The sequence below is a fragment of the Asterias rubens genome, chromosome 20 (genome assembly GCF_902459465.1).
Source record: "Asterias rubens chromosome 20, eAstRub1.3, whole genome shotgun sequence".
NCBI classification, from domain to species: Eukaryota; Metazoa; Echinodermata; class Asteroidea; order Forcipulatida; family Asteriidae; genus Asterias; species Asterias rubens.
The window spans coordinates 7,741,493-7,755,761 of record NC_047081.1 but is presented as its reverse complement, the minus strand read 5'-3'; the positions used below and the strand labels follow the sequence as shown (position 1 = coordinate 7,755,761).

At 39.3% G+C, this 14,269-nt stretch overlaps 1 protein-coding gene across 1 annotated transcript; it reads right to left on the bottom strand.

Annotated features, from left to right (window-relative positions):
• Window positions 1-4,471: 4,471 nt before the first annotated feature.
• Window positions 4,472-12,411, bottom strand: LOC117303612 (protein DDI1 homolog 2-like). Its single transcript, XM_033787827.1, has 8 exons — window positions 12,070-12,411; window positions 11,098-11,346; window positions 10,179-10,305; window positions 9,267-9,394; window positions 8,389-8,517; window positions 6,973-7,076; window positions 6,277-6,466; window positions 4,472-4,980 (listed from the first exon to the last, which is right to left on the bottom strand). The coding sequence occupies exons 1-8, from the start codon at window positions 12,314-12,316 to the stop codon at window positions 4,787-4,789; spliced, it is 1,368 nt and encodes a 455-aa protein (XP_033643718.1). The 5' UTR covers window positions 12,317-12,411; the 3' UTR covers window positions 4,472-4,786.
• Window positions 12,412-14,269: the final 1,858 nt, after the last annotated feature.

The following is a 14,269-nucleotide window of genomic DNA, read 5'->3' as shown; positions in this document are numbered from 1 at the left end:
CTTTTTGGCTTTTGCAGTGTCATCGAATACCCGTGTCATCACCACCACACACAACACACAACCCACAAGCCAAGCAGAGGAGCACTAGATCATGACTAGATAGAGACGGACCAAACTTCGTAGCTAAAAGTTGTGGCCTATCTACCTCAATGGTTACACAGTGCTGACTGTTGGCTGTAAGTAAGACTCGTGTAATACAGCATGTTCAATTTGCCTACCGTCATGCCTACCACCTCCATTCCTACCACCACCACCACCAATGTCTCCACCAAGCAACCACGGAGACTTCTGCCTTTCATGCCACGACTGGTGGGAACGAGCCTGATGGATTCACAACCTCTTGAGTTTGTCCATCAACATGATCATTCTTACAGTAGAATGCAAAACATTAAGAATTCTGCACCATCAATACCACCACCTCCGTTATACTTGGAGCATTTGTACTGTAAACTACGGAAACCGGTACAAGTAGAAGCTTCAACCAGCAGCGTTGGGTCGCAGGGTCCAGTGATTTATATCAGACAGCAGAATGTTGATCCCTTTCCATTTGAAGAACATTCTTACTGTTGTCGTAAAATACAAGAACTTGAACTTGAAGCTCCGTTGAGGAAAAGCACAGTGGAAGCAAGCATGCAGAGAGACGAGCCCCATAAATGGTTGCAAACAACTGAAGATCATTCGTACTGCCTGAATTATACTGTTCCTCTCAGAGAGCATTCATACTGTAGACCACTTGAATATCTAAAGGCGTCTTACAAAGCTAGAATTTCATTTCCCTGTTCTGCCAAGACTGAATGCGAAGTTCTTTAAGCAGCATTCTGCCGTAACCTGTGGTCCGCTGGCCAAATGCTTGTTAAAACACTGGAGGACCATCAGTCAACATTTTTTACTCCCAAGTGGTCCGGCTGGCTAGTTCAGTGTTAACAAAAAAGCTTCCTATTTCATTTGAAATAATGACTAGTGAAACAATTGAAGACACTGGCCAGTCGTTTAATAAACCTTGACTCTCTTTTAACATCAGACCTGCCGTTGATTTCACAAAACTCTTCCTAACTTAGGATTAATCTAATGACTTGGGACGAGTCCCAACCCTGGCATGCACTGTAGCATGCAGACCTTAAAATTAATCATAAGTTAGGACGAGTCCTAACTCTTTGTGAAATCGACAGCTGTTATATAGTCTGCAATGGCAACTATAAAAATAGTACCACTGATGTTAAAACTTAAGAGAGCCACGACAGCCAAACAAGGTGGGCAAAGTGAAAACCCTGTGAACAAGTTTTGGTTATGTCAAATTTTGTACCAGAGTGTCTTTTTCTTTATTGTATTCTCAACGAATGGCAATAGTTTAATGTGACTTTTTTTTACACGATGCCTTTGTACCTGCGTTGCCTTTGAGTTTGAAACCTCAAGAAACTTTGGAAAAGACGAATATCAAAACGGAAAGTAGTTGATGTAAACTTTGGTTGATGGAAATGTCCATATCCTGCCACCACAAATTCATTCATTATGAAATAAATAATTAGTATCTAATTTACTTAAAAATTATATATTCCTTTTGGTTAAAAATGAGTGAAAAGTGGTGGCAAGATACAGAAATCTTTCAAAAGCGATCAGAAACCATAAACAAATGTGCCTTTCTAGGTCGAGGCCTGATTCTTTACACAGGCAGCATGCCTTCATGACATTGTATAGCCTTATTGCTCCCCTGAAAAGTTCAGAAAGATTTCTGTATGTTGTCACAACTTTTTACAGTTATTTTTTTTTTTTTTTTTTTTTTTACTTTTTACAAAACTTTTTTTACTTAAAAGTACAAAGGATTAACCCATTGTATGTTACCAAAAACCAAATGTAAACTTTGCTTTTAAGTAAAAGTTCATTTGTTTTTACTTCTTGTCAAAAGTTTAAGCACTCGCTGCCTTGTGTTAATAAACTGAGGCAAAATAACTGAGCCTTAACAGGTCCTTATTAAAATTGATCAGTAACTTTATTTACACTTATATGCTTTTACTAATGTACCACCGTCTTCCAAGAAGTTTATTCTTGTAAATAAAATAAAAAATCAAGTTTTCTGAAAAGGTTCATCAGTCATATTGAGTCTTTTTTTCATCAAGCAATATCTTCACTCCCATAATACCCATTTTATAAACAACTTTAGATACATGTAATCAGGAATGTTTTAATGAGTTTGTTTTAATTAATGCCTAATTAAGATTTATAAACAAATATTAAGGCACACAAAATTGAGAGTACACAACATGCAGCAACACATAAATGTTTCTAATAACTAGACAACCACTTCCCACATTCCCTTTTCTTAAAATTAACCGGTTTAGTGTAACCCTCCTACTCTTGGTGCCATTTTCCAGCAAATTGAGCACCAATTGAAAACTTCAACTGTGTAGGTTGTGTATGGCACCACAACTATTTATACACAGAAGAAACTACACTATGGGTGCGTTCGTTTAGCTCCCCTGGGTCGACCCCGGTGCGTGGCGTTTTTTTTTTTTTACCAGGACGAACGTGGGCAATTATCTGCACACACTTGTCCTGGGGAAAAAACCCGCCACACACCGGGGTCGACCCAGGGAAGCTAAACGAACGCACCCTGTATTGTACAGATGCAAAAGCAACAAATGTGACATGAAAACTATAGGCTGGCAATTTGTATCCATCAGTCTGAACCACATGTAGGCTGGAACTGATAACCCAACACGCATCTTATGTGCCACGTGAATGAAAAAAAAAAGGCTTTTTCATTCCCCTGTCGTTTTGTAGACCCTACAACCCTACTCCATAAGACACAGTGTTAAAGAAACCCTACACACACTCCTACTCGCCGATAAAACCCTACACGCATCTTAGATGTACGGTAAGCTTGCTCCGGTCTGAGATGGGATGCAAACCAGGGACCACAGAGGGGAAAGGCAGGGAAAGAAACCACTGAGCCAATCTGGGCCCAATTGCCAATATCATAAAGCCTGTAAGGCACAAAATCTTGCTTAACACGGAAAAATTCTGCTTTCAGAAACAGATAACCAGCCAACATTCCATAAGTTTATTAAGTTGCCACTCATTTCTTACATCAGCAAAGAAATTTGTTGAGCAGCATTTTCTGCAACACAGCTTTATGAAGTTGGGCCTTGATGCCGAAGTTTACCTTGAATTCAAAACCACTTGGGACAATATTAAACATTAATTGGTCAGACAGTACAGTAGGTGAGTCAATGTTATCAAATGAGGTCAAAGTCTAAAACATGTACATGTATGCCTGTTCTACATGCACTGTACACATGCACATGTTTTTTAGTTTAAAAAGTTGAACAATTCCACAAACGGAACAAAACACTTGTTCATTATGAGGACAAGCACGACATCACTTTTGTTTGATAAACATTCTGCAAATAAGGTGGGCATAAATTGGTCCATAAAATCTTTTTTGTTCTAATATAAACAAACGGCTCGGACTGTAGTAGGACAAATCACGAAGTTTTCTAAGCATGATTCACAGTACGAAGACTCTGAACACAAACATGCCAAAGCTTAGGGGGTCTTGCCAAAATCAATCCAGGACAGGTAGTCGATTAATTCGTTTGGATTTTCGTCAGACTGTTCTTCTATGGTTTTACTCGCTGAAAGGCACACAGTTCTCAAAGACAAGCCCCATGCTAATGTAACCCATTGAGCACTCTGCCGTTTGACTGGCTGATGAAATGTAGTACCAACAAACTTGCAGTGATCTGGAAAGTTTAGGAGGTCATTCTATTTAACTAAGATGTGAAGTGTAGAGGAGTTGATTATACCGAGCCATGTAGGGTGTCGTAGGCTAGCGGATAAGAGCACCGAACTCGAGCTCTTGTGATTCTGTTCAGAAGAGTGTGGGTTCGGGAGTCGTGACACTTGTGTCCCTGAGCAAGACACTTAAAGCCAGTGGACACTATTGGTAATTACTCAAAATAATTATTAGCATAAAACCTATCTTGGTGATGAGTAATGGGGAGACGTTGATGGTATAAAACAACGTGAGAAACGGCTCCCTCTGAAGTGCCATAGTTTTTGAGAAAGAAGCAATTTTCCACGAATTTGATTTCGAGACCTCAAGTTTAGAACTTGAGGTCTCAAAATCAACCATCTAAACGCACACAACTTCATGTGACAAGTGTGATTTTTTATTCATTATTATGTCTCAACTTCGATGACCGATTGAGCTCAAATTTTCATAGGTTAGTTATTTTATGCATATGTTGAGATACACCAACTGTGAAGGCTAGTCTTTGACAATTACCAATAGTGTCCACTGCCTTTAACTACATGCTTCTCTTCACTCAGGGTTCCTAGAGGTAAATGGGTACCTGTGAGGGCAGAGATGGTTCTTGTGATTGATTTAGCCGAGTAGCGCATATTTGTTGCACAGGTTGTTTACTCCCCAGGGACCTGAGATGATTTTAAGAATGATTTAAGGCCCAGTGAAATGCTGGAAGTGCTTTGAGAGGCCCTTTCAGGTGTGAAAAGCGCTATATATAAAAGTTGGTTATTATTATCTTTGTTTATGATGTAGAGACTTGTTTTCCAGTAGATAGCAATCCAAGTCTGCCGTTTGAAAACAAATGCAAACCCAGGCACTGTGAACTTCTCCTGACACCCAATTTCAAACAAGGTGACTTTACGGCAAGTAAAAACCTTGTCCTGGACAATACATATCCGCTGGTTGTCCTAGACTAATTTTGACAAGGTCCCTTAATGCGCCACTACAACATCCTGAGAAGCTTCCTTGTTTCAATCGCCGTTATTTCTGTCCAGGAATTTTGAAGTTCTTTGCAAAGAGAGACGCTACCGCCGTTTGCTTGTCCCCGTTGTGTCGTTGAAGCTCAGTTATGACATCATCACGTTGGAATCCCATTGCTACAAGCTCGCTTACCGTTGCCTCTGGAAAACTAGATTGTTGTGATGGGTTAGAACCCACTGTTGAACCGCTTGGCCCTGTTAAAAAAATAAAAATAACAACATTAGTAAGAATCTCTGCGAATGTTCAATTTGTTTTTAACCCATATACACTGACGACGTCGGTTGTGTCATCACTGTATACTCAGTACTTACCTGAGTTGAGTGGAAACAAAAATCACAGGCATATTACTTGGGTGGGATTCGAACCTACAACCTTGGCAATTCTAGAGCAGTGTCATACCAACTAGAACACCGAGAGTGCACGGTAGCTAGAGACAGTTCGAATCAAAAGAATTTCTACTGTCAAATGTAAGCAACATCATTTCATTGTGGTCCAGCAGTTGGACTGCAGGACTTGCAATTACAATGTTGTGGGTTCGAATCCCCCAAGTTAACTGCTGATTTCACAATGACTAGAATAAGTACTGTTTGTTGACTAGTAAAAATGTATTGTTTTGTGTAATTCATAATCATATAGACGTTAAGTTAATGTTTGTATGAGAGAGTTTGGTCGTAGCCAACTTGGCTTTTATATCCCCTTGTGTGAGTTTGTCGAAGTTCCCTTGACAGGAAAATCATCTTAAAAAAAAAAAACAAACGGACATTCAGCTTTTTTAAAATCTTGGTGGGAGAAGCCTTCCAGAAGAGAGAAGTGTGGAGTATCTTCCTTGCTCTTCTCGGCCCAATTTTCTTAGAGCTGCTGAAGCACCAAAAGCAGCTACGCACAACAAAATATATACTTACCAGAATAAGACTACCAGCCAAATGCTATCTCAAATGTACAGTAAGTGACTTTTACCCTCCTTTTTTTTTGCTCAGCAGAAACTTTTTAAGCAACATTTTTCAGCTAAACAGCTTAAAGCCTAGGCAGTGGACACTATTGGTTATTACTCAAAATAATGTAACGAGCAATGGAGAGCTGTTGATAGTATAAAACATTGTGAGAAACAGCTCCCTCTGAAGAAATGCAGTTTTTGAGAAAGAAGTAAATTTCCACGAATTTGATTTTGTGACCTCAGAGTTACATTTTGAGGTCCCTAAATCAAGCATCTGAATGCACACAACTTCGGGTGACAAGGGTGCTTTTTCTTTCATTATTATCCCGCAACTTCGACGACCAATTGAGCTAAAAAATTTCACAGGTTTCGCATATGTTGGGATGCACCAAGTGAGAAGACTGGTCTTTGACATTTACCAATAGTGTCCAGTGCCTTTAAGCAGCTTAAAAAAAAATGAGCCCTGTTGTTAATTCCATATTTCTCAATATGAAGTAGGTATGGATCCCTATCCCCCGTCCCATTCTAAAATGCACTTGTCCATGAGGGTACCAACCTGCAGTATCTTGTGCGGATCGTTGTAATGCTTCAGCTAGCTGTTTATCCTCTGATTCCAACGCTGTATGTTCCATTGACTCAGTTCGATTCAATCGAGCGCATATCGGCACATCGGCCTCCCCTAGAAAAGCTGTCTCGGTACCCGTGGTCCCGATTCGTAATAAATTATTCTTGAGGTCTATGCAACACTGAAACGAGGACAGAGACATTGAGATAAAAAAAAATTGCTAAAAAAACAAAACATGGCTTCCCTTAAATGGAATATACCTTTGGTTTTTTGAATCGTTCAATTGTTTTAATCCTATACAAATGTAGACATGTTTTTAAGATATTGCTGTAAATCCGGGGCAGTTATGTCAACCTAGGAAGAATAATCCGCAATTGGAATACAAAATCTGAAGAAAAAAATTCTGACGGAAATGCTTCCCAATTTAAAATTTCTTTGGATAACAAACTTATACATATTTGTCCATAACCACATGACTCCAAATTAAGATGGTTCTCATGTAGCTTTATTTATCGAAAGCTGCTGCACTTACTACCAAGTAAGAATTTATTACAATAAATTTAAGAGTGATTACCAAACGTATACCGTCTCTTTAGGATGAGTCTTGTATAATATCTTTGAGTGCTTTGTAATATTTAGCCCCAGTCTTGTTGCGCAAAACTCTCACTACACCAAAAATTGTTTTACCTGATGACGTTTGAGCATGTCCAGCCCAAGAAGCATATCCATCGGTTGATCTTCCAAGATTGCAAACGACGACTGCAAGAAAGCTGGCCCAATCTGGATTTGACCTAATAAATCAATCAAATTATGTTTTTAACTTGAGGTGGTATGATCACATCACACGATCAACAGGACCCTTAAAAGACCATAGTTACAAGGCACAGTCCCTGGGACAAAGAATTAAGGAAGACAAAGGAAGACAAAGGAAATGATGGAAAGTCATCTTCCAAGATTGCAAACGACGACTGCAAGAGAACCGGTGTGGCGGTTTCAACTTTCCGCTGTGTTCAGTTTTCCGAATGACCAAATACGGTGTCATGCGATGCCTGCGCACAGCAAGCGAAAGTAGTCCATTTTTAGTGCCGTATTGAGTTATCCATTACCCTCCGGTAGCTGTCATGGCGGCGTCCACGAGTCGAGTACAACTAGCGGCAAACGCGTGGATCGTATGAGTTGTTTTTTATGCAAGCAGAGTGTGACCTGCCTAAAGTTGTACCCATGAATACATGTAAAGATGGGGCAAGAGATTATGTGACTACACAGAAAAGAATCGTAATATAAAAAATTTGGGGGTCACTGCTGAGAGAACTACAGTACTCGCCAGGGTACTCGCGGCGGTATCTGACAGGTCACCCGGAAAACTGAACACGCCGGAAAGCTAAAACCGTTCGAACGGCGTTTTGATATGTCCGACTACGTCACCCGGAAAACTGAACACGGCGGAAGACTGAAACCGCCACACCGGCCCAATCTGGATTTGACCTAATAAATCAATCAAATTTTGTTTTTAACTTGAGGTGGTATGATCACATCATACCATCAACAGGACCCTTAAAAGACCATAACTACAAGGCACAGTCCCTGGGAAAAAGAAACAAGGAAGACAAAGGAAATGCTTGAAAGAAAGTCAACATACAGGAGGAGACAAGCCCGACATTCAGTGTCTCGCAGAGATTTGTGGAGGACAGCATTGGATGGCGCGCAATCGTTAATAAGTCAACAAGGTTATGGGATTAAGTACACGTACAAAGTACTACAGAGCAGAGGATTGTAGAGGATCGCGAATAGCAAAATATCAAGAGAGGGCGCTGTTGAACCCCCACAAAGATATAGGTTATACGTGCAAGAGTTGTGCATGACAACATACACCGCATAGCAAACTGCCCCATCTGCCTACCCACAACGCATTGCGGTTCTGAACCTCGATAAACCTTATTGAGGATTTAAGAGCTAGTACCCCCAAAAATGACTGCTGAAAATGTCAACACCATCAGCAAATGCCGTCATTCTAGACACCGAACCACCACCTAAAAACCATCATCTACTAGATGTTGAGTTACTTCGAAAATTTTGAGTTAAAAGAACAAATTTTTGATTTACCTAAATGAACTCTGCCTATGATTTTTTGTGTGCCGACGCCTTTGGCTACACCGGCCCACCTCTTGTCGACTAGACGCATAATGTTACAACGCTCCGCACATGCCTGGCTCATAATCGTCATCTGAGCACCTGTTTGGAAAAGGAAAAAAAAATTATATTAGAGGACATTCTATCTATCTTTAAAGGCTATGGGGTCGATTTCACAAAGAGTTAGGACTAGTCCTAACTAGGACTAGTCCTAGGAGATATACAAATTGCATGGATAGTCCTAAGTTAGGACGAGTAACTGGTCCTAACTCGAGATAAGACTAGTCCTAACTCTTTGTGAAATCCACCCCTGGACACTATTGGTAGTTATAGCATAAAAACTTACTTAGTAACGAGCAATGGAGAGCTGTTGATAGTATAAAACATTGTGAGAAACAGCTCCCAGTGAAGTAACACAGTTTTTGAGAAAGAGGTAATATCTTACTCAACTCAAGCCTGTTGTTATGCATTTAAAAGCTAACAAAGTTGTGCAAGAAGGGTGTTTTTTTCATTCACTATCCGTAATTTTCCGTAATTTTTGTATTCAACAGTCTTGGTTTTTCACTCATGACTTTCCAAAAGTGCTCTCGAGACTTCACTGTAATTCTGCACTCTATAAAAAACTGTTTATTCTTATTATTATTCTAATATTAATAATTCAGCCACTGCAGGCATTTTGATACAAGCTTTATCTCGTACTAAACTTTGACTACGCGTATGAAATAGACACTTCTGTGAAACATGGTTGAAAATCTAGGAATAGTTTTTAAGATCTTTTAAACGGAAGATGAGATCGGACAGAAAAACGAACATTTTGAGGAGGATGCAATGATTGGAAAATAATGACTCACCAGAATCAACGAATGCTTTGACTGGATGAAAGTTAACTTTACAGTCGATGTACAGCATGAGTACCTGCCCAAAGCTCTCGGGAGAATGCTCCATCGCCGTCTCCATGTTCGCATCGACGTTCTTCAATCTAAATATTACCAAGAAATCAGATCAAATGTTAAAACAACATAGACATAGGGGTGTCACTGCCGAGTGGTTCAGAGCGAACATTCAAGTGTTTAAACAGCCAATAAAGGATGATCTCAAATATATAAATATTACGGTTTTCTAACAGCTGCAGTCCATAGGAAACATTAAAAAAAAAATAACGAGTCTCTGACCTCACGTTAAAACATGGTAAAAATGGGTTTTTCTACAGAACGCTCCAAGCCAAATTTCTGAAAAACGCGGTGTCAAACAAAACCCGCGCGACAAAGGAATCGTGACGTCAGTGGCGGCTATTTGATGTGGAAAATAGCGCCCTCAGTTTGCCAAAGCTGGAGAACTGTGTTCAAACCCAATTAGGGGAAATCGTCACTGGCGTCAAGGGGTTATTATAATAGATAAGCCGTTTTTGACTCTCGGCTGAAAAAGCCGCGTGACCGAGTGCATTTTTGACTCGAGTTATTTATTACTAAATGCAAATTTTGAGAGTAAAATGGTTATTAACCGGTATCTACGATGTCTATTTGGCCACAAAAAAGGTAATAGTTGAAATATTGAGATCCTCCTTTATTGGCTATTTAAGTCATTGGAGGGTGGGTTTCGAATCCCTGTCATGGCACTTGTGTCCTTGAGCAAGATGCGTTACTTTAATTGCTTCTCTTCACCCATTGGTAGAGGTTGATATTGTGTATGATAAATCCACTAGCACCACAGGGCAGCTCAGGGCTGTATACTCCCCGGAGAGTTGAGAAAGTCCAGGCTCTTACCTGATGGTCTCTTCTATCTGTTGTTGTGCGCTTGCATCAAATGGATTAGCGTTCATCATTCGTATCTGCATCAATTCTTTCTCAACTCTTTCCCTCCTCTGTTTATCTAGCACTTCGGCAAATTTACCTGACAGAAAAGAAAAAAACCTCAGTCAAGGTGGGGAATTTATCATCACGACAGTTTGAAAATGTTGCATCTCACTTTGGCAAAAATAGAATTCAAACTACTCCTGCTGACTTACAAATCTTTCACCCAATCAGCACCTCATTATCTTCAAGAAACTCCTTCATACATATGTACTACATCAGACCATGCGTTCCAGCTCTACCTACCTCTCGACTAGTCCCATACATCACTCACTAAGTAATGGCCACCGCTTAATGGCCACTATGGCCACTCATCAATTGTGTAAAGCCCTTCGAGACTGCTGTGTGAAGCGCTACACAAGTTCTCTTGCAGGCCTTGAAACAAACCAGAGAACCACAGCACCACAGCAACAATGCTATAACAACAATATAAGCAGCACTGACTATAACGTTTTGGTATTTGTGTGAATGCACCCAAACCAAACAGCCTGGTGCACTGTGCTTTTGCTGTGGTGCCCTCTGCAAGGTTTTAAATGATTTTGCTCTCCCCTTATACACATATACACAAGGTTTTTTTTACCCCACGTCTACCCCAGGTAATTTTTACACTGTGTCCCTTTCACACGATTGCACGTTTCAAGAACACCCCATGGGTTTTACGGCTTACCCTACTCCAGAGCAAGCGTGGCTACTCAATGGGGTATACCCCTTGCCAAGGTAGGAAAGCGGTAACGTGTGAAAGGGCCGGCCTTTATTGAAAAGAGCTTTTTGAGTCCCTGAACTCACAGACAGTATTAATTATTTAAATGACTTTCCAGTCGAGATTTCTTACCAAGGTCCCCGCTTAAGAGTGCATCAGCGAGAGGACGATTGCGTTCCTTGAGAAGTGAAAGCTGATGTGGATCATTAAGGAACATTTGTCTAAGATGAGCTGGATCGTTCTCATTGACCTGTACTGGAGGCACTCGTTGCTGCTGCTCGCTTGAAGGCACCGTCGGTCGTTGGGACACCACGGAAGGCCCGGCCGCTCCCGGTATCTGGATTTGACTGAAGTCCATATTCAGCATACTTGGAGCTCCTCCTACAAAGATAATCAAAATAAATCTTGAAAGTTAGCAATAGAACTTTGGTACTTGGTAGTTATCCTCCTGAAACTTCAGTGTCAGTTGTGACTGCAATTGCTTTTGAAGATTTGGTGGGATTTGGAATCTATGAGGGATTACCGTCTTAAATTATAGGTTGGTCTCCTGGGCCTAATGCTTAACAGCACGTTAAAAAAAAGTAACACTAACAGTCCAGGTAAACAACGGATAACTTTCCGTATGGCGCCACCACTTTTTCACTCATTTTTACAAAAAGGGATATATCAATGAGGTAAATTAGATACTATATTATTTCATATCGAATGAAAAAGTGGTGGCGCCATGCGGAAACGTTTCCTAAACAACTGTAAACACTTTTGAATGTGGCAAGGTCTGTGTCTTGTTTTGAAGATGAAGTCAGTCTGAGTCATCATCCTCAGCCATGTCACTGTCAGCCGAGCGTGTGACGTGTGACTCTGACAAGTGACTCACTCACTGCTCAGGGAGCCTCGTCATATGTTCGTCACATTGACATTTGTTGAAAACAAAAACAAACATGTGTTTGTTATGTGTAGGCCCTATTAGTATTATAGTATTATTATTTTTTTTATGAATGATAAAACTAACTAGGTCTGAAAAAGTGAAAGTAATGTACATCATTTCATTGGATTAGGAGGCATAATAAAATGACTGAATTAAGTAATTATTTTCTAACATCAAACCTTGCTGTGCTTGCGGAGGAGCAGTAGACCGCTGCTGCAGGAGCAACATGTCGCCGTCTTTCACTCCGAAACCACCCAGCGTCTTCTGTGGATCTTGCAGTAACCGTCCTTCATGATGGACCAAACACTGTTCACTCGAAACGCCACACTCGAACTCACACAAAGCCTTGAAATTTACCAACTCTAAGTCTGGACTCACATCCAGTGTGAAGACATCGCCGGCCAAGGTTGTTACAGTGACTTTCATTGTGAATAAAGGATTAAAAATGTACAAATAAATATGAGAAGTTGACTTTTAATCTGGAAGTTTAATTAACCTTGCAATTCGTGCGTTTTGCTTACTCAAGGTTCTAATAAGTTTGTTGTACAGCGCCCTCAATCTTTGTTTAGAGCTTTGAAGTCAAGTGGGGGCGCTATACAGCTTTTGCGGTTACGTTTAAAGACCTTGCTTTATCAACTAACTAAACGGGCCGGGTCATCTTTTGTTTATAAAATCACTAAGCGAGCTTTACCATTAAAAGTTCGTTTATTTTTTGGCTTAGTGTTCCTTAGCAAGGCTTAGATAATTTGAATAATTTGAAAACAAAATAAGGATATTTTTTTAACTTACCAAATCAAATGTTAGCTATAACCGCAATAGTTTAAGCTGTGTTTATTTTTTGGCTTGAACAAAGCTAGCTCTGGTTTAAATAAATAACTTCTTAAAATGTTTGAAAAGCTTAAAATTAGCATTGCAAAATTGCTTTTAATGCAGAAAATAAAATTGGCATTAATACACTCAGTACGCTTAAAAAAAAAAATAATAATAATAACAATAATATCCATGACAATAGCTGTGGTGACAGTGGTCAAGATAATAAAGCATTAAGGATATTTTTCCACTTTTAAATAGGCCTATAGTTGTTATTTAAAAAAATACAAGCTTTAAAATTGAGAATCTGAGACGCGACTGCAGTAACTGTTATCAGATTGTCTTTTCCTATGAGGATTATTCTTCCCGCTGTATGCATGCACTCTATTATGGGAGGGATTAAAAGCTTCATCCAAATGATTGAAATTAGGGACAACTCCATTTTAAGCTTAAGAAATAAGTCATAAGCATTTTAAAGTGCAAATCTTAAAGATACAACTTTATTTAAAGACCTTGCTTTATCAACTAACTAAACGGGCCGGGTCATCTTTTGTTTATAAAATCACTAAGCGAGCTTTACCATTAAAAGTTCGTTTATTTTTTGGCTTAGTGTTCCTTAGCAAGGCGTAGATTTAAAATGAATAATTTGAAAACAAAATAAGGATATTTTTTTAACTTACCAAATCAAATGTTAGCTATAACCGCAACAGTTGAAGTTGTGTTTATTTTTTGGCTTGAACAAAGCTAGCTCTGGTTTAAATAAATAACTTCCTTTAAAATGTTTGAAAAGCTTAAAATTAGCATTGCAAAATTGCTTTTAATGCAGAAAATAATATTGGCATTTTAATACACTCAGTACGCTTAAAAAAAAAATAATAATAATAACAATAATATCCATGACAATAGCTGTGGTGACAGTGGTCAAAGATAATAAAGCATTAAGGACATTTTTCCACTTTTAAATAGGCCTATAGTTGTTATTTAAAAAAATACAAGCTTTAAAATTGAGAATCTGAGACGCGACTGCAGTAACTGTTATCAGATTGTCTTTTCCTATGGGGATTATTCTTCCCGCTGTATGCATGCACTCTATTATGGGAGGGATTAAAAGCTTCATCCAAATGATTGAAATTAGGGACAACTCCATTTTAAGCTTAAGAAATAAGTCATCAGCATTCTAAAGTGCAAATCTTAAAGATACAACTTTAAATTCTATAAATGGATTTGTCAAACCTCTAAATCCATCCTACTTGGAGTGTGGACAATTCGCTCTAGAATCTCGGCGATCTTAAAAACATGTTGGTTTTACCATAACGGGGGTAGACATAATAATTATTTCTACCTTCATGGTTTCGCTGTCTCTAAGCATAGAGCACACTAGGTCCTAGCTCTATGCTCTGAGGAACTGGTTCCCGAAATCAATATACTTTACCTTTAAATTGGTTACAGTTGACAGGTAAATTGGCCCCGGTTTTATTATTAAAGGCACTGTGGACACCATTGATAATTACTCCCAAACAATTGTTAGCATAACAAAGTAGTTGGTAACGAGCAATGAAGAGCTGTTGA

Excerpts from the sequence above, each read along its gene's own strand:
- LOC117303612 (XM_033787827.1), bottom strand. The coding sequence starts at position 12,316 with ATGAAAGTCACTGTAACAACCTTGGCCGGCGATGTCTTCACACTGGAT. Across the intron at positions 7,077-8,388 it reads CATAGGCAGAGTTCATTTAG|GTCAAATCCAGATTGGGCCA; the intron begins GTAAATCAAAAA and ends TTGATTTATTAG. Across the intron at positions 4,981-6,276 it reads ATCCGCACAAGATACTGCAG|GGCCAAGCGGTTCAACAGTG; the intron begins GTTGGTACCCTC and ends TTTTTTTAACAG.